Genomic DNA, 20259 nt, shown 5'->3' with positions numbered 1-20259 from the left:
ATTGGGTGGATGAGGGAAAGGCAGTGAACACAGTATATCTAGACTTTAAGAAGGTATTTGATAAGGTACCACAAAAGATGTTGTTAACACAATCACAACACAACAGATGTCCACATATTAAATGAATGGCATGCTTCTAAATAACTTGCACCAAAAACTTTAACGTTGATGTGCTACAAAAAAGTTAAGTTCAAAACAGGTCGAAAATTTATAACATTTGAAATTATTTTTAATTTCAACTTCACTACATCAATAATATAACCCAAAGGAACCTCCATGCCAAATTTCAGCATCCTAGTACACATATTAAATGAATGGCAGGCTTATAAATAACTTGCACCAATAACTTTCACATTTTCACGCTCACGCTGACGCTCACGCTCACGCCGGGGTATCCCTATAGCTCTCTGTTCTTCGAACAGGCGAGCTAAAAATGAACTTCTAAAGGTGATGAAATGTAAAACCCTTTTAAAAATCATCAACAAATCTTGTTGGTTTCCTATTATGATAAAAAAATAATTGTGGATTCAAGAGTATCGCAGAATCCAGATGAATATATGTACGATATTCGATGGGGTGAAAGTGGTTTAAGGATAGTAAGGGATGATGAAGGAGACGAAGAAACTGAGACAAGAGAGATGGAGGAGAGGGAGAAGAGAGAAAAGGAGGAGAGGGAGAAGAGAGAAAAGGAGGAGAGGGAGAAGAGAGAGAAGGAGGAGAGGGAAAGGGAGGAAAGAGAGAGAATAAATAAATGTAAAAACATGGAAACCAGTGAGATTTTTAAAATATCAAAGGTATTACAGAAAATAAATCAATCTCAACGTACTGAGGAGGAAAACAAAGAATTGACAAGTCTATTAGAAATATTTTCGTCAAGAGTATTAACATCGATTTCAGGGAGAAGATATAAACGAGAAAGTGGAGATAAAGATTATATTATTGATGATGTTGGTTTGATTGACTTTAATTAAAGTTTTCCATTTTTTTTACTTAAATAAATGGAGGAGAGAGTGAAGACATTTCTGAGGCTTCTTTATGTTTTAAAAATTAGGATTCAAATGTGCATGTTGGAAACTAAAAAGGTTTTCGCACTGTGTAGGAATTTTTCTCATAAATAAATGAGTTATTGTCTCAAATGTAAAAAGAAAACTAATACTAAAAATATCTCATATTTTAAAAGTAAAAATGACAGGGTGAAACAAAAAAGTATATGTTCGGTGTGTGGCTCTAAAAAGAGTAAATTAATCTCCAAACACAAACGTGTGGGAGATATAAAAAGTTTTTATCAGGAAGTAAATTTACAACCACTGGAATACCAGGGTAATTACATCTACCAGGGTGTTCTTTATGTGGTGCATGCACAAACTTGGATAAAAGATTAGATGAGGCTGACAATCCTAAATCATGGAGTAATCCCATCAATAGGGTTGATTAAGTGTGCATGCGGCACGATATTGATTATGGGAATAGCACAACGTTGGAAGAAAAACATGAAGCCGATAGAGAAATGTTGTAAAATTTGTCTCTGATACAAAATCCAACCTTGAGAGAAAAAGTTGATAGGTTCATCATGAAGAAGATGATCAGTGCTAAATTGAAACTTGGGCATGGAAATTCCAAAAACTTATATTCTCCAATGATGTCATTAAGATTGAAGAGCAATTAGCTGATGAATTACATAAACCAATAATCACAAAGTTTCATAGAAGGAAGATTTATTCCAAGGAAATTGATTTTATCTGGTCTGCTGATTTAATTGAACTCAATAATGATAAGTGGTACAAGTATGCTTTAACCGTCATTGATTTGAGGAGTAGATATGCATGGGTTGTCCCTTTGAAAAACGAAAGAGGTAATACTCTTATGTTAGCCTTCCAACAGATATATATATATATATATATATATATATATATATATATATATATATATATATATATATATATATATATATATATATATATATATATATATATATATAATAAAAACAAGAGAAATCCTGAAAAAAAATTGTGGACTGATGAGGGTGCAGAGTTGTACAACAAAACATTTATGAATTCTCTTAAAAATAACAGCATTACATTATACAGCACCTTTAATGAAGGAAAAGCGGTTGTTATTGAGCACTTCAATTGCACTTTAAAAGAGAGACTATATAAAAAAAAATTCACTCACCTCGGTTCTCAACAATCATTATCTTTAATTCATGACATTGTAGATAAGTACAACGATATGATTTACACCTCAACAAAATCCAAGCCATCAGAAATATTTACAATTTTAGAATATGAAAAAGAGTTTAATCTCAGAAAGCCTAAGTTCAAAGTTGGTGATGGAGGAAGAATATATAGGTGGAAATCTCATTTTGAAAAAGTTTATACTCAGCGATGGACAAATGACCTTTTTTTCATTGTTGATGTAATGAATACAGTTCCTTAGACTTCCAAGTTATATGATTTAAAAGAGATATGACGTTCATTTTTGCACAGGAATTATTGCACAGAAAAAAAACAAAGATAATACATTGAAAATATAAAATGTTTTAGAAATTGACTCCACCCACACAAGCTAAACCCACACAAGTCCCTCCCACATCTATCATATCCACTTCCATCATGCAATGACTATTTATGAGTTACCCACACACATGTTTATTTAATTAAAAAATTGTTCCTCCTCCTCCTCTGTCTCCACCCACACAAGCCACATCCACATCCATCATATCCATATCCATCACACAATGATTAGATTATTAGTTCCCCACACAGAGCACAATTGTTTACTTAAAAAAAAATGTTCCTCCCCCTTCTTTGTCTCCACCCACCCAAGAAACACGCACACAAGCCACACTCATTGCCCCCCCCCAATCCCATCGCACCACTCCCCTCCCCTTGTGTGCATCCACCCTTGTAAGGTGGTTAAGACGTTTAGACGATTGTAAGGTGGGGGTATTTTACTCAGAGAGTAGTTAATCTATGTAATGGTCTCCCTGGAAAGGTAGTGGCAGCAGAAACAGTAGATAAGTTTAAATTTGAATTAGATACATACCTGGAAGTTATGGTGATAGATGGGTATGCAGATGTTGACAGGACTTTCTGATGTTGAGCTTGAGCATCAAATGCTTGAGCATTTATTGCTGATTTGTGTACATGTGTACAGAGTGATGTAAGTGGGCATCTCGTAAAGTGGTGTTGTGTGGTTGATGTGTGTTTTTTTAACCAAGCCAATGCCCCCTCCTCTGGGGAAAAGAACAAACAAACAAAAATGACAAAAAACACTGAATTTTAAAAAAGAATAAACATTTTCCATTTATATATTTCTATCTGGTGTTGATAAATTGGTGTGGTGTTGATGTGGTGGAGGCATTATGGGCTGAATGGCCTCCACCTATGTCTAATTTCCTTGTCTTTCGTTGTGATAATGACTGACGTTTGTGGACTGACTGACTGGCTCACTCACTCACTTACCGACAGACACTGCTCAATCACATAAGCTCTTAGCTCTGACACAAGCCTCGACATGGTATACAAAAATCAAACAAAAATAAAACTCACCTGACAATGGTACTCAGTATTAAAATATATATATATATATATATATATATATATATATATATATATATATATATATATATATATATATATATATATATATATATATATATATTGAAAAGCAAATGACTAAATTATTTGTCATGCCATCAGACAAAGGGGATGCTTCAATTTGTGCACTACAACTGGCAAATATATTTTACAACAAGCAAATGCAACCCGTTGCTTCCCTAATGGCAATATCAAATGTGGGTGGAGAAAGAGGGAAAGAAGGGAGAGAGGATGGAGGGAAGGGAGGGAGAGGAGAGTAGGGAGGGAGAAAGGACAGAGGTAAGGGATGGAAAGGAGAGTAGGGAGGGAGAGAGGATGGAGGGAGGAGAGGAAGAGGGGAGGGAGGAGGGGTTGGGGCACTCAGAGTGTTGAGGAAGGGGGCAAGAGTGAGGAAGGGGGACGGGGTGGTGTGGGAGAAGTTTCTTGCTACCTCAAGACAGATAAAGTAACTTCATATACAAGCCGTTTATTCAGTAAAACAAAAGACACTCTTGTGCAAAGAAGGAAGACCTCGACTCTCTATGATGTTGTGGGCCGAAGACTTAACTCTACATTGAATATTTTATGTGTATATGCAGTTTCACCAGGGTGTGTCTTGAAAACACATGGAACTTTGTGGATTTTTGGATTGCAACATAAAAGGATAATTGGTCTGTTTTGGAGCTTGCTTATAGCCCCAGGAAAGTGTGTAGGAGGAGATATTGCTGGTTCAGATGGTCTTTGGATCAATAAGGTTTTGAAAGATTGTTTACAACTTCAGAGGAATGTGTGGATTCTGCCCTCTCCTCGTTTTCCCAGCATATATTTATTAAATCCCTTTTCAAAGCACTAAACTAAGTTAATTTGCATTTTTCCTTGATTATAAATTCAATTCCTAATCCAGTTTCCACAGTCCCCCGTTTTGTTCAAACTGAACAACCTAATGATTACCTTTGCAAACTTTGTTGCGAAGGTTATGTTTTGATTGTTGTGTATTTATTTATTTATTTGTGAATATGTGTGTTTGTTTGTTTGCTTGTTATTCGCATAACTCCAAAAGTATTGAACTGAATCGCAGCAAATTTGGTGGGATGATTGGTTATTATCTGCGGACTAGATTTTGGGAGCGATCGGGTCAAAGGTCAAGGTCAAGGTCATGAAAAGGTCAAAATCATCTTTTTACCATAGCGCGGTCAATTTGTATCCAATTTGCATGCAACTAATGCCAAAATGTTCAGAATTCAATGCCCCATCTTGTGATATGTGACATGACACAATGACGTAATAACCCTTATTAGCAGTTGGGAGTCACAGGTCAGGGGGGGGGGGTCACGACATTGCAAAATGTGCAGTTTTAGTCATAACACGGTCAATTCTTATCTGATTTGCATGAAACCAACACCAAAATGTTGACTGTTCTGTTCCTCACACTCTTATACCAATTACAAAATTAACAGTACAAAGGTCAAGGTCGAGGTCATGAAAAGGTCAAAATCATCATTTTGCCATAGTGCGGTCGATTTTTATCAAATTTGCATGCAACCAATGCCAAAATGTTGTGAATTCAATGCCCAATCTTGTGATATACGAGATGACACAGGAAATTTAATGTTTTTAAGCCATCATAACAAATATGAGATGGCAGATGTGGTATAGGATTAAATACCCTCACAATCAATGGTTTCTGGGGGGGGGCAAAATGTAGCGTTGGCGAAGGTATGCGCTCTACTGAGTGCCCGTTCTAGTTTGTTCTGTAAGGACAAACCTATTGAAAATCTAAATTTGTCGTCCGCTGCGAGCGGCAGGTTCATTCCCACCGTGTTACCAAAATTTGCGCTTTGTGGTGGGTTAACACCTGAGCTGCTGGATGCAATCCTTGGGGGCCACCATCTCCCCATCCACCAGAGTTGGGGAGTCCAGGTGATCTGGAAGGAAAGAACCCTGTGCACACCGAACATATACATCCAATAGGCAATCTCCTTTTTCAACTATACTAATCAGGTTTTATCAGAGCAAGCTGCTTGAATTCCTTTTCCCCTTTAGTTTTAAAGATATCTCTATAATTCCACATCTCTTCATCATATTCATCCATCTTCTTTTGGTTCTTTAGCAACAATTGTTGAATTATTTCAAAAGGTTTTTTGGCATTCGCAAAGGCACGAGTGTCTGTACTTTCATATTTTCCATCAGATTCCACCGTCACAGTGTCTCGACTCAATTTTATATTGGATTCTTAATTTTCTGGGTTTTCTGGACCTTCTGGATCTTCAGGCTCGCCATAGTTGCTCGGAGATGGTTGGTCCAGGGAAACTTCATGCGCCACCATTGTTCTTACTGTTGCAAATTTTCTTACACACACACACACATCGATTATTGCTCTTATGCATGGTATGATGACAACAATAGCAATGAACATCATTAGTCCAACAAACAATATGTGGAATATCCATGGTCCCCATCCACCAAACATCTTTCCCAACTATGATGAAAGTTACATCCCTTATTATAATCATGATATTTGGTGCCTTCTGCTTTAATCTTCCCAGCCAGATTGTCAATTTCATCTGAGTTATCAGGGATGTAGAAACAACATTCTGACCCAATTACTGCACATGTGCCTCCCTGTGCAGCCAATAGGACATCAAAGGCGATACGATTCTGCATAGCAACTGTCCGTAAGACAACCATTTCAGCATTTACTTTGGTAAAACCCTCAGTAGTTTCATTCACATGCGTCTCCAGAGAGGCTGCCAAGTTAATGATTTCTCCAGCAGCTTTCTCAATGCCATAAAATGGAAAGGCTATCACGAAAAATCGTTCAGTTTCTGAAATAGATCTTTTTCATTTATTCTGTAACATGAAAGGTGATTGGTCATGAATACAAATTTGGGGTATTACATATCCTAAATAACAAGATCCCGTCCACCTGGCTGGTAGCCACGAATATGCCCTATGCACACATAGGAAATATGTATAGTTTAATGGTGCCTGGGGTTCCACGAGATTATTCATTCATATCCTTATATCTATTCTTGTCCCATTATTTGTCCCTTAATGATTACTTTTTCTTCCCCATCTTTAGCATTGTATTGGCATGTCGAGTTACCCAAGTACGGTCCATTTCCTTTTCTACTTACTAGGCAAACTATTCCTACTTCTCTATTTATAACCTCAAAATGTGGTGGGTATTTCTCCAATCCTTCCCACTTAGTTATTGAGACATAATCTGTCCTATATCTAGGAGTGTGATCAACCTTTTCTCGTATTGCATATAGGAAGTTATGTTTCACGCAATACTTCGGATAGTACTAGTGCCAATAGCGACTACATTTGTATGCCCCCTTCTCCTAGTTACTTGTAATTTCTAGTACTCTCGCTCTTTCTTCCCCTACTCTCCCTTCTGTTCTAGTTAGCACTAGGTCAGCCTGTCTATGAACCAGGTACCCACATATATCTTCCCCTGAAAATGGGACTGCCGAAAGGGGCAGTCCATGTTTGGATGAATGTGGAAGCTGTGAGCAAACCCAATACTTGCTTTTGTTCATACTTTTAGCATGTTGTAAAGATATTGCTAAAAAGGTGTTCAATATATGTCCAATTATTCGTTCCTGGAACACTATGTCTCGTTCCAGGCATACGGTGTCTACATCCCCTTCATCCCGTGTGACACGGGGTGCATAATTATATGGAAGTGTCAAATAAGTGTTTGTCCCATACACTCCTTTCTCATGCAATTAATCCCAATGTTTACCTTATTTTGCCCTTCATTCCCAGTCACAACCCATTCTTGTTTCCCCTGCTCTTGACCTACCAAGCATTCTCCTCTCCATGGCATTCTCATAATGCCCTCACTGCCTGTTATCATCTATATTGTCACAATTATGCACGTGCTAACCAAAAGCACTACAATATGTCATTAACTCCTGGTAATGTTCTTCACACTTGTGGATATCCTTTCTTCACTTTAAGGTTTGCTGTATGCTCTTTTGCAGTGAGATCCGTGAGTCCATGATTGTTTACCTTTGCACTTGACAGCTGTGTCGGTGACCAATAATACCTTGTGGAGTCCGGTCCAACGTGCCTTCAGTGCATTTTTCCGCTTGAACACCTTGATGTACACCAGTCACCCGGCGGGTTGCCCTGATGTTCCTCTGCAGCTGGTTCTGGTAGTGCTTCTTTGATCTGCAAGTGGAATTCTTTGACAACCTTTGTTAAGGCAACACAAAAGTTAATCATTGTTTCATCCATCATGTGTATGTCCATCTGTTTTAGGGTTAATGGGTCAGTTACCGGTACTCGCATCGGTCTCCCCATCAGTATTTGATGTGGGGACAATCTGCTGCACCTATTTACCATTGACCTCATTGACATCAGTGCCAGAGGAATAGCCTCTGGCCATGTGAAACCCGTTTCATCACATATTTTGGCAAGTTTGTTTTTAAGTGTGCCATTCTGGCATTCTACTTGCCTTGCTGACTCAGGATGATACAGAAAGTGGAAGCGTTGTTTGATTTGCAAAGCTCTGCAGAGTTCCTTGGTAATATCTGATGTAAAATGTGCTTCTTTATCACTGGATATTTTGTAAGGTATCCCATACCTGCAAATGTACTCTTTCTGCAAAAGCTTTGCCACTCACCTTGCATCACATGTTCTGCATTGATATGCCTCAATCCATTTGGTGAACATATCAACCACTACCAAAATGTAGCGGTATTTCCAGCATTTTGGCATGGTTACAAAGTCCATTTGAATATGGAAGAAAGGTACCCAGGGTAGAAGATGAGCTCCTTTCATTTGTTCATACACTTTACCAGCATGATGACGTTGATAATATGAACAGCTTCTACAAAAAAAATTCTGCCGCAGCTGCAAATCCTGGAGAATGCCATGTTCATAACACCTCTTTCAGCATTCCCCGTTAGCTCGTGTGGCCACATCCATGAGCCAAACGAGCAAGCCATGGTAAATGCACCTTTGGGGAAATGACCTTTCCTTCTTTTGAGACCCAAAATTTTGTTTCTGCGTTATAACAGCAACCCATTTTCTCCCACTTGGCTTTTTCACTTTCCTCAGTTGCTTCCTGTCATGCTTCTATTCTTGGCGAGATTGCATGCTGCAATTAGCGAACATAGTTCTGCTTGTTGTGAGGAATAATGTTGAGGCACCTTACCACTTTCCAAGATGTCACTTTCAGAGCACACTGCATACCCTGACAGTAATGACCCGTCTGCTGCTTTTGTTTATGAGCCATCCACAAAGACTATAATTTTGGGGGTTTTGCAGCAGCATGCCCTTTAAGTCTGTCTGGGAAGTAACATTTTTTTGTCATTACTTCCTCGCAATTATGTTCCTCCCCATCATCAGCAGTTGGCATTAAGGATGCTATGTTCAATGTGGGACATCTTTCGATTACCACATTCTTTGCTTGAAGTAACACTAGGTCATATGTCATTGCTCTTACTGCTGATAGGTGTTGCATTTTTGCTTTTAGTAGTACAGAACTTACACAGTGTGGTACTCGCAGTATTACAAGTGATGTTAAACCAATCTGACTTGTAGTCTGTACAGCATATGAGGCAGCAGCTACTGCCCGCAAACATGGTGGAAATCCTTGCGCCACAGGATCAAGTTTTGTGCTGTAATATGTTAATGGACGCATTTTGTCATCGTGCTGCCATGTCAGTACTGCCTGTGTAAATCCATCTCTCTCATGGGTATATAAAGAAAACGTCTTGTCATAATCAGGTAAACCTAAGGCTGTTGTCATTGTCAGAGCTGTTTTGATATTGCCAAAGTTTTCTTCTGCTTGCTGTGTCCACTCCATTGGCTCTGGTGCTTTGTCCAGCATCATGTCTAATAGTGGTTGAACCAGTACTGCGTAATCAGGTACTCATTGTCTCCAGTATCTAGCCATTCCCAAGAAACGTCTCATTTCTTTCTTTGTTTTGGGTTTCAGAACTTTCAGAATAGCCTGCACCCTGTCATTCGACAATCTTCTCGAGGTTCCACTCAATACATTTCCTAGGTATGTAACCTGGGTCTCGCACAATTGTAATTTCGCCTTAAGCACCTTATAGCCTTTTGCAGCTAATGCTCTTAAAAGGGTTAAGGTGTCCTTTTTGCAATTATCCTCTGATGTTGAGCAAATCAACAAGTCATCTACATACTGTACCAAAGTAGATCCTTCAGTAAGTACTACAATCATTCAAATCCTTGCGGAGTGCTCGCGAGAACAATGCAGGGCTCTCCGCAAAGTCTTATGGTAGCACCTTCCAAGTGTGCTGTACCCCTTCATAGGTAAAAGCAAACAGGTTCTGTAAATCCTCATGGATTGCTATCAAGAAAAAAGCACTACTTAGATCAATTGTGGTGTAACACACTGTATTGGATGGAATAGATGAAAATATAGTCACTGGATTCGTTACCACAGGATGAATTGACACTTTGCATTTGTTGATCACCCTCAGGTGTTGTACAAATCGCCACGTTTGCTTACACAGATTCTTTACAGGCAAGATTGGTGTATTGCACTCGCTGACAGTCTCTCTAATTTCCCCCTGCTCATGAAGTGCCCCAATCACTGGAGCAATTCCTCTTGGAGCCTCTTCACGTAGAGGGTACTGTTTGATATTGGGTAGAATCTTGGTTTTATCCACCATAATATACACTGGCTATGCATTTTTTTTTATTCTTCCTCCCGCATTTGGGTGTGTAGTCCACAATTCCTTAGGTACTTGTGCCAACAAGTCCTGTTTTTCCTCCATTGATAACATTTCTACACATGGTAACTTATTTATTCGCTCAAAAACGGCCATATAGTCCATACGAGGCTGTTTCCACACATACCCTTTGTTTCCTTCCATGCGATACAGATTTCTGCCCCATACCTGACATACATACTGTGAAGACTCTTTCTCCAGCCGCAGGTGAAGAGTCAGAGAGGAAGTTCTCGAATACACGGTTTATTGAAGAGAAGCACACGCATGCATGCAGACGTGATGTGGTAGTTCAACCAGAACAGTGGAGAGCCACCAAATCACACACAAATTCTACATTCAAAAACCTTCCTATATACAAACTATCTCTGGTTACAATCTGTCTCTGGTTTCAATCTTTCTCTGGTTAGCGTGACAAGAGCCCTGAGAGTGCCCTCAAATATGTGCCAAGGAATTTTTCTGTCCCTCCTCCAAACAAGGGTGAAACAGTCAAACCACTTATCTTAGGGCTCAGCAATTTCTCTGAGCTTTGCAAGGTTGTTTACGAGTTCAGAGGAATGTTTCTATTCCGCCCTCTCCTTGTTTTCTCAGTATATATTATTTAAATTCCTTTTCAAAGCACTAAACTAAGTTAGTTTGGATTTTTACATTTTTATAAATTCAATTAATAATCCATTTTCCACAGTGGGGAGAGTGACGCCTCACCAAACGTCGCTATACACTCCAGGAGGGTGGTGGAAGCGAGGAAGATGTGGGACAGAGTGGTGGTAGTGAGGAGGGGGAGAGGTTTGGGAGGAGGTAAATGTGAGGAGAGGGTTCTCAAATTGCATTTGGTATTGGGACTTGTGGAGAAGGGAGGGGGTAGTGCAGGATTGAACGAAATGGGGTAAGTTAAAGCAGCACATTTACACAGCACGTGGAGACTGCAAAGAAACATCCATGGACATCACTTAAAAAATTATATTGTCTCATATCCAGATCTGGATTCAGATCTTCACCAAAATCGAATCAAATTGTTGTGGTCACACATCTAACCTGCCCGCAAAGTTTCATCCGAGTCTGTCCACAACTTTTTGAGATATCTGGAAAATCCTCTGGATTTTCTCTGGAAAATCCTCTGAATCCTCTGGAAAATCCACAACTCTGGAAAATCCTCTATTTCTCTTTGCCGATGACTCAACCCTCTGCCGTACCATCTGTCATTCCTCAGACCGGCAAGCAGCAGCTTCTTCGCTCACTGCAGATCTGGATAAAATCACAAACTGGTCCAACACGTGGAACATGTCTTTCAATCCAGACAAATCTCACACTCTCACTATGTCTCTTCGAAAGGACCGTTTACAAACCCCCCCCATCCACTTTCTCAACAATCCTCTGGAAGAAGTCTTTTCTTTCAAGCTTCTGGGTCTCACTATCTGCCATGACCTTTCCTGGGAAAGTCACATTTCCAACCTTGCCTCAAAAGCCAGTCGCCGACTGGGAATCCTCCGTCGTGCAAAGTCCTTCCTCGGCCCTCTTGAGCTCCTGACCACTTACAAAGCTTTTGTCCGTAGCCTGATGGAGTACTGCTCTCCCCTCTGGCCTGGTGCTCCTGCCTCCCACCTTTCTCGACTTCATGCTGTCGAAACCAGGGCTTTTAAGATCATTGGCATCTCCCGCAATGAAGCTGAGTCTTTGGGCCTCTCACTCAATCACCGCAGGTTGGTCGGTGGTCTTTCTGTCTTCTACCGACTCCTCTCCAGCCTTGCCCCCCCTGCTCTCTCTGCGATTTGTCCCAACCACATTTCCACAGGGCGCTCAAGGTCCGCCAACAACCCCCTTCTGGTAAAACTACCAAAATCACGAATCACTGCTCATCTTCACTCTTTCATTCCTCTTTTTTCCCGCCTTTGGAATAAACTTCCTCACTCTATTCTTTCCCATTCTTCCCTTCAGGCTTTCAAAACAGCTGTTCACCACCACCTCTTATCTTCCCCCATCCAAATCCTCGATCTTTTCTACCCCCGATAATCCACCCAAGCCCACTTCCTTCAATTCTCCTGCTTTCCTTCCTGAAAGTCCCTTTAATGTCCATCTTCCCCTCGCCATGTTCCCCGTCCCATCCCCATCCCTCTCCCTTCCACAGTTCACCTGTGTCTGTTCCCCAATGTTTTGTCCCTTCCACTCCCGCCCCTCTTGTCTCATGCCTCCTTGCTGTGAGTTGTGTGTTAGCTCTCATACGAGCCTCGACCAAGGTATAAAAAAAAAAAAAAAAAAAAAAAAAATATCATGCTATCTACTGTATGAGTTTAGCCCTAACTCTCAATGGTGAAGAATCACTTAAAAAAATTCGGATCTTCACCAAAATCGAAACAGTTTGTCATTGTCGCACACCCAACCTGCCCACCAAATTTCATCTGGATCCATTTAAAACTTTTTGAGATATCATGCACACAGACAGACAAGCACCACAGACAAATAAACAAGAAGTTGACATTGTGAAAAATCCAAAAAACAAATTTGACCTCAAAAATAATTAGTGGTTAGATTCAATGACCAAATATGCAACTCATCTTCAAATTTCAATTCAATAGGATGAAAATTGAGGATTTTCAAAATGGCACCTTCGTTGTTGACCTTGGGCCTATGTTGACCTTTTGGTCGAAGTTGACCTCAAATACAATTGGCTTGTTGAATTCAATGGCACAAAATACAAAACTTTTTCAAATTTCAAATTAATCGGATGAAAATTGAGGATTTTGGAAATCTCACCTAAGTTGTTGACCTTTGGCCTATGTTCACCTTTTGACCTAAAAAACAATAGGCTTCTTCCTTATGACAAACTCTACCATGTGGTGAAGTTTCTTGAAGATCACCTATAAATAGTGACCTGAAGGCAAAAAACAGACAGACAAACAGACAGACAGACAGACAAACACAGACACAATAACTAAATCTTCAATTATGCAAATGACAAATAAACAGACAGAAAGGGGTGAAAACATAACCTCCTTCACTTTCAGTGGCAGAGATAAAAATCATTCGAAACAGGAAACTTACTGTTTTATCGACATCATAAAGGACACAAAACAACAGATATGAATAAAATTAACTCATGTAATATGTTAAATAATGTGGCGTAAAAGACGCTGCATCAACAGCGGAAAACTTCCAAAAATTTTTTTCTATGACCTTTAAAATATTTATTTAATTTCAGTTGAATTATATGCTTGAACACTGTGGAACACAAACACCTTTTGGCACTGTCAAAACCCTTTTGTTAAGCCGTACTTCGACAAAATATTTTGGCATTTTTTGTCTTCATGACCAATCACATTTGCCATTCATAGACCTCATCCATGTCCTTGTTCCTCAATACGGCACAGGGTAATGTGGTCTATGAATTCTCTATTGGTGGGATACAAAACGTAAACTCTTCAGTCTGGTGGAGGTATGCGCCCCACCGAGTGCCGTTCTAGTTACCCTCGCCAGAGGAGAGGGTATTGCATTTGGATCTGTTTGTCAGTCTGTCTGTCTGTTTGCTTATTTTGGTTGTCTGCACCGAACTTTAGTGTTTTTCTCCACAATCTCTTGTCGGATTGAGACAAAGTTTTCACCATAGGAGCGACTACTAATGTAGAATGTTTAAATTATAATTATGACGTCATAGGTCGCATGGTGTGGCAGCCATATTGGAAATAAAACGGGGAAAATATGGACCTCTGTATTTCTGAAACCGCACCAAGGAAAAAATTGAAACTTGGCACATAGCAAGTACTCCTTGTGGGGAATAAACGTGATTTTTCTTTCTGACAACATAAGTGCCTTTGTTATGACATCACAATTGCATATGCAGAATGCTACATCCGATCAGTATGAAAAATTTTGATTGACATCTCGGGAGAAATTGATCGACAGAAAAATAAACAATTGATGATGTCATGGGTCACGTGATTTGGAAGCCATATTGTTTAAAATTAAACAAAAAAAAAACATCAAAAATCTTCTCTGAAATGGTTGAGCAGTTTGAGGCAAAACTTTACAAGGAGGACCACCTATCGTGGAGGTAGAAAATTTTCAAACGTATGATGTCATAGGTCACATGATTTGGCAGCCATATTGGATTTACCCTGAAACCGATAAATATCTTCTTCTCCAGAACACTGGACAGATTGAGGGGAAGCTTCTCACAAATGTTCCCCAAGCCTTGGGGATACCAGGGTATTCACAAATAATTGATATGTCACATGGTCTGGCAGCCATATTGGATTAAGCAAAAATCTTTTTAGAATTCATTCTCTTGAACCGTTTCATCGATCAACGTGAAACTTCAGATTTAGGATCTTGTAGTGCTATGGAGTAAATATTTTAAATTTCAACTTGATCACATGCGTGGTTTGGCAGGCAGAATTATGTAATTTTTTTGATTTGGGTTCTTTTTTATTTTTTATTTTTTTATAAGGTTAATTCAGCTCTGGTTGCATGGGTTTGAGCATAGAGGAGTAGCAGCTGAAACCCAAATCCTACCCAAGTTTGTCCTGATGACTTCATCCTTGCTCTTTGCTTGTTTGGGTTACTTCTGATGACTCCAATGCAGCACTGTACCTATTTGGTCTTTCATTTGGCTTGAGTTGAATTTATTTTAATCCCACTCTGAATTAAATTGAATAATAATAATAATAAACGTCATGGGTCAGGGTCAAGTGTCCGATCGAAGCGGGGTTGCATCAAAGCGGGTCATTTTGATAGCCACGTTCATCACTGCCAGCAGTTATAAATTGGCATTTTTATTTATGTCTATTATTATGTAACACACCAGTACACAAACACCACACAAAAGAAGACCTGGCGAGGGTCTGCATTCTCTCATTGCTCTTTTTCTTGTTTGATCATGTCATGATTTTATGAAAATTGCCTTGGGATTCCTTGTGGCCCAAATCCTGGCATTATGGCTATTTGTCTAGCCAGACATGGAGAACAATGCCTCATCAATAAAGAAAGTGCAGTCTAAAACCTGATCCCCTTTTTCTTCTGTGATTTTTTTTTTGAAGCCATTGCCAGTAATCATTTATTTTTCTGTCTGCGACTGCAATTTCACGAACCCCATGCATTTTATTTGGAACAAACTTCATTTTATTTTGTACAGCTCTGTACGTAGTGGTTTGTGATACACTTACTTATTGCGACAACTGTCTCAGCATTTTTCTTGGGCTTCTTCGCAAACGGTTGCCAATGTCCTACAACACCACATCTATCACAACCTTCGGCCGACCACTTCAAGAGTTTTTGGGAATGTGAAATATTTAACTGCAACTTTTCATTGAAAACTTATACACAATTTTGATGAGGCAACATTCTTCACCGAATTTCTCCTGAAACAAATACTGCACCTTAGTAATGTACTTCTCATCATAATGAAAAACATGCTGCACCAAAAACACTCCTTTGTCGTGTACTTTTCATCGGTGGCAATGTTTTCGTACTTTTACATCATGAACTTTGTTCCATTTACTTGTCCAATCCATGGCGGTCGTCTAGGCTTGATTTTTTTCTGGTTTCTAATCAATCATTTTGCTCAACACTACAACTGGGCTCGAGAACCTCTCCCGCTCGAGGGACGAGCATTGACGAAGGCTTGAACAGAAGTGTGATGATGCTTGCCTGCCTAGCATGTCGCCATTTAACACCATCATGTAAATGACTCATGTACTTCAGTTTCACTGGAGTTTAACAAGAGTCCACTGGAATCCACTGCAGATATACTGCATTTACAGCCCTATCTTCAGTGAGACATTTCCTTTTTTGAATCACAGAATTTTTTTACCACGTGTCTGTTCATGGCCCTTTTCCTCCAAAAGTACTATGCTCTCTGCACTTGAAGCTTTGTACCACGTGCTACGTCGCGGCTCAATCTTCAAATGGTTTTCACTCCTGTCCATCACAGGACAACTATCATCGAACCCCCTTTTGGTGAGCAGCTTATTCCGCAAGCACTGGCCTTTTATGACACCAGAGTCACCAAGTGGATCAAATTATTTTGACGACACAATGCTGAATTGGCCCACTGGTGATACGCCATTTTGTGCATCTTATTGAACTTGTGACTGTATTCACCCGCACTCAAGCACAACAGCTTATGGGACACCACTCAGACTGGACAAAGTCATCAACCTTTAGTGGTGAGTAAAAGTCAGTACCTTGATTTTCTACACCTTTGTCTATTCCGAGGACCAATGTTTACGGATTGCTTTCGGAACTAGACATCATAGAATACCTAACCCGATGCAGTCTTGAAAAACAAATACATGGACAGGGTCTTCGAGCAACAAATTTGATTGGTCGAGACAGCCATATTTCGTTTGACTGCCAGAAAGGCACACAGTGTAAAAAATTATCTCACTCCTCCCTGTGCATGTGTGTGTGTGTGTGTGTGTGTGTGTGTGTGTGTGTGTGTGTGTGTGTGTGTGTGTGTGTGTGTGTGTGTGTGTGTGTGTGTGTGTGTGTGTGTGTGTGTGTGTGTGTGTGTGTGTGACAAATTTAGAGCTAAAGTACTGTTAAACTGCAGGGGTTTTTCCGATTTGTGTGAAAAATATAGCATTCAATTGAAATTAAGTTGTTTTTCGATCATAAACTGACACTTGCAGACAGACATACAGAGCGACATAGACGGACAAAGTGAACCAATTACTTAACCCTGATTTTCACTTCACGCATGCAAGGAAACATACAATTAGACTTTGGCTGGTATAAGTTGGCTCACCTGGTGTGTATCTCACTTGAGCATGTCAATGTTACCTGCAGCTAAACAAATACTGCATTATTTTTCATTTGAAGATTAACAAACGCATAAAACATAAATAGTGCTGTATTTCATTCAGTTCACTGTTTGGTATGAAACACCCTGTATGATCCTCTCTTAAACGAGCCCCATCCTGTAGAATTGCGGATTAATGGCCATGATATTGGTTAATGATGGCGTATCCTAAAATAGTGAGGTATTGGTGAAAGCGATGTTTTAAGGTGTAAATACAAAGGGGATATGTTTGATTTGTTGTTCTCATTATATATATATATATATATATATATATATATATATATATATATATATATATATATATATATATATATATATATATGTTAAAACATTGGAGAAACAGTTTTTATTGTTGGGGGAAAAAAATGTTCTTCACTTTCTCCTATTGGTTTCCAGGCAAGACTGTCGCAGAGTCAAAAGCGAAGGTTACTTTGGTATACACAACCCACCTAGATATTGTAGCTTTTATTGAGGAACTTCTACTTCAGAATGTTACCGAAAGAACATGGATAGCAAGCAGTGCTTGGTCAGTGTCTCGGATGGTGGGGACACGCCGTTTTGCTGACATTCTACAGGGCAGCATGGGTTTTGCAAACCGTAGAGGATTCATCCCAGGTTTTCAAGATTTCTTGTTAAGCCTTAAGCCAATGGTTGGAACACAACTTTGTTCCAACAACCAGGTTTATCTCGATAAGTCAGAAAGAAATGCGTGTCACAATGAAGGGCGATGGGCTCCAACTACGAACAAGTCACACGGTTTCGACACTAATTATTATACCCATCTGTTGTTTCAAAGCAAATATGAAAAACTACAAAATATGACTGAAACAAAAAATGAATATTTTGAAGGACCAATTGGCAAGTCGATAATCCAGAAAAATGACTTGTTTGGCATCCATTTGCCAGAAGGACGGCAAGACTCAGCAAGTGGGGACAATTTGCTGTGTGGAGAACACCTGACTCCAAAACAAGGTAGCAAGCTGGAAAAGCAAACAATTTTGCTTCTGTCAAATCATCAGAATGTCACTCAAAACAAAAATGGAGAAAGCATCTTAAAAATACATCTTTTAGAAAAAACCATTGACAAATATTCACGAAGGCAAAAGTTGTTCGTCAATCCGAATGAACGAGAACAAAACTCTCAACAGGATATATTGAACAATTATTTGTTAGAGTTGTGGGAAGTGACATTTGGATGCACATGGAAGCTTGAAAGCAATCGACCGTGCAGTGGTCATGAAAGCCTCAACCACATGTACTCTCCCTTTACCGACGTATCCCAGTTACGTTATGCGTACAACACATACGTGGCTGTGTACACCGTGGCGCATGCCCTGAACGACCTCCAGAACTGTGTACCGAGCAACGGACCATTCGAGAATCGCTCATGTACTGGAATTACGAATTTTGAGCATTGGCAGGTGAGAACTTTACCAGAAATGTTGATAGAAATTATCTGTCTATTTCAAGTGCAGATTGTAATGTGCATACATGCTGCGTTGTTGTATCATGTACACGAATGAAGAGTAGGTGATCGAAAGTCAGTTTCATGTCCACTGTTTTGTGATTTAATACGACACAGAGGAAACAACCACCATGCTGATTGAGCTGCATTTATCGACAAGCTAGCTTTTCCAAACTGGGATTGTCTGTACAAAGGTTGGCCTCATGTGAGAGCGGGGAGACAAAGGGTAATATGGAAATGTACAAAAAGCTCACGGTTGGACACAAGTACAAGGAAATGACACCAGGTGTGCCAGAAGCATTTTCAGGACTGAAGGGTGGATGCGGGATGTTTGACGCACAACACATAAACATAAAATAGACAAAAAGGGTGCCATTACTTGGGATACGGGCACCTCCCCCTCCCCAAAAATGGTAATTTTTCACCATTAAAATGGGACCCATTTTATTATTTTTTTAAAACGACTTTATCTTCTGTAAAGAATGCTTTTCTCTGTTTCAGCTACTTCTTTGAGAATTAAGTATTTTCCTTTATATCACTCTCTCCCCTTCTTCTCTCCACTCCCTCGTCTCTCTTTTTCTTTTTCTTTTTGTTTTGGGGGAGGCATTTTTGGGGCACAAAATAAGCATGCCCGCTCTCCCACACAATATTGTTATGGAACCTGGGTTTGGGGCTACCACATGGGGGGGTGGGAGGGGGGTTCCCTGGGCTTATCTTCCCACTCTACGGCTCTGAGGCCACTGACCAAACATAACTCCACGATCCAATGGGCTGAAGATCTTTAGCATCACGAACCATTTGATTTTGACGAGCAGGGTTACGCTTTGAGGTTTCGGTGATACCTTTCTGTTGGCATGGCACCCAACGAGAGGCCACACCCTCAGTGTTGCACCTGGCAATCCTCTGTCGAGCAGAACAAATAGGTGCAGCACTAGCTAGTCACGTGAGCCAATTGGTGGGGTAAAAAAGCCTCCCAGGCTAACACTAAGCATGGACTATGCCAGACCAATGAAGGAAAAGATGGCACAGGCAGACTTATAGGAACAAACACTGAAGGTCTATTTACAAGGGTGTGGAAAAGCATGCAGCACATTTAAACCCAGGGTGTATTTGCAGGCATTCATACACCAGGGACATACAGTAATTTGTATGAGATGTGCAAAAAAAGACAGACAATATTGTCCAAAAGAAAAAAGACAAAAGAGCAGAACTAACACCATTTCTATCTTTCTTAGAAATCTTACTTATTTAACAATGCAAGGTGCTATCAGGATCATTCTGTGGAAGAGTAGATAAGGGAGAAAGTTAGATGCATTTTTCGACCTCTGCGCTCACCCAGCGTGGGCTGGCGATCCTGACCCTTTCCTGCACTTGGGAAAGGCAGGGGAGAGGGGACTGGTATAGAGGGATGTCGCTTTGCAGCCAGGTTATTGTTCTACTTCATCTTGGAGCACTCCGCAGTGTCTCTTGTTGCATCACCAAAAACTCACCACCCAAAAATGCACCTGTAATCAAGCTGAAAATAACCTCAAAGAAAACTCCAAAGAAAACCTCTGAACTATCTCTTGAATTCGCTCTGGAATTCTCTCTTAAGTCCTCCTGAAGCACTATTTTACATGCTCCAAGAAGGGTAGAGCGTCGTGTCTTCAGTAGGCGTGACCATGCTGCATGGCAACCAATCTCTGCCCCTTGTATTCCGAGTGCACT

At 40.0% G+C, this 20259-nt stretch overlaps 1 protein-coding gene across 3 annotated transcripts in view; it reads left to right on the top strand.

Moving 5' to 3' along the window:
- LOC147035696 (extracellular calcium-sensing receptor-like) overlaps positions 1–20259 on the top strand; it is a 77445-nt gene that overhangs the window by 34194 nt on the left and 22992 nt on the right. The window contains exon 3 of one of the 3 annotated variants that reach the window (XM_085846972.1): positions 7614–11371. The exons of the other annotated variants lie outside the window; for them this stretch is intronic. Coding sequence (XP_085703098.1) covers positions 7614–7632 — 19 coding nt within the window. The 3' untranslated portion in view covers positions 7633–11371. Of the gene's footprint in view, positions 1–7613; positions 11372–20259 lie in introns of those variants that run through there. 3 annotated transcript variants of the gene reach the window in all.

The sequence above is a fragment of the Eptatretus burgeri genome, chromosome 1 (assembly GCF_056783735.1).
Source record: "Eptatretus burgeri isolate ZD-2024b chromosome 1, Ebu_testis_v1, whole genome shotgun sequence".
NCBI lineage: Eukaryota > Metazoa > Chordata > Myxini > Myxiniformes > Myxinidae > Eptatretus > Eptatretus burgeri.
Note: the sequence above shows the minus strand (reverse complement) of the source record. Positions and strands in the feature narration are given on the sequence as shown.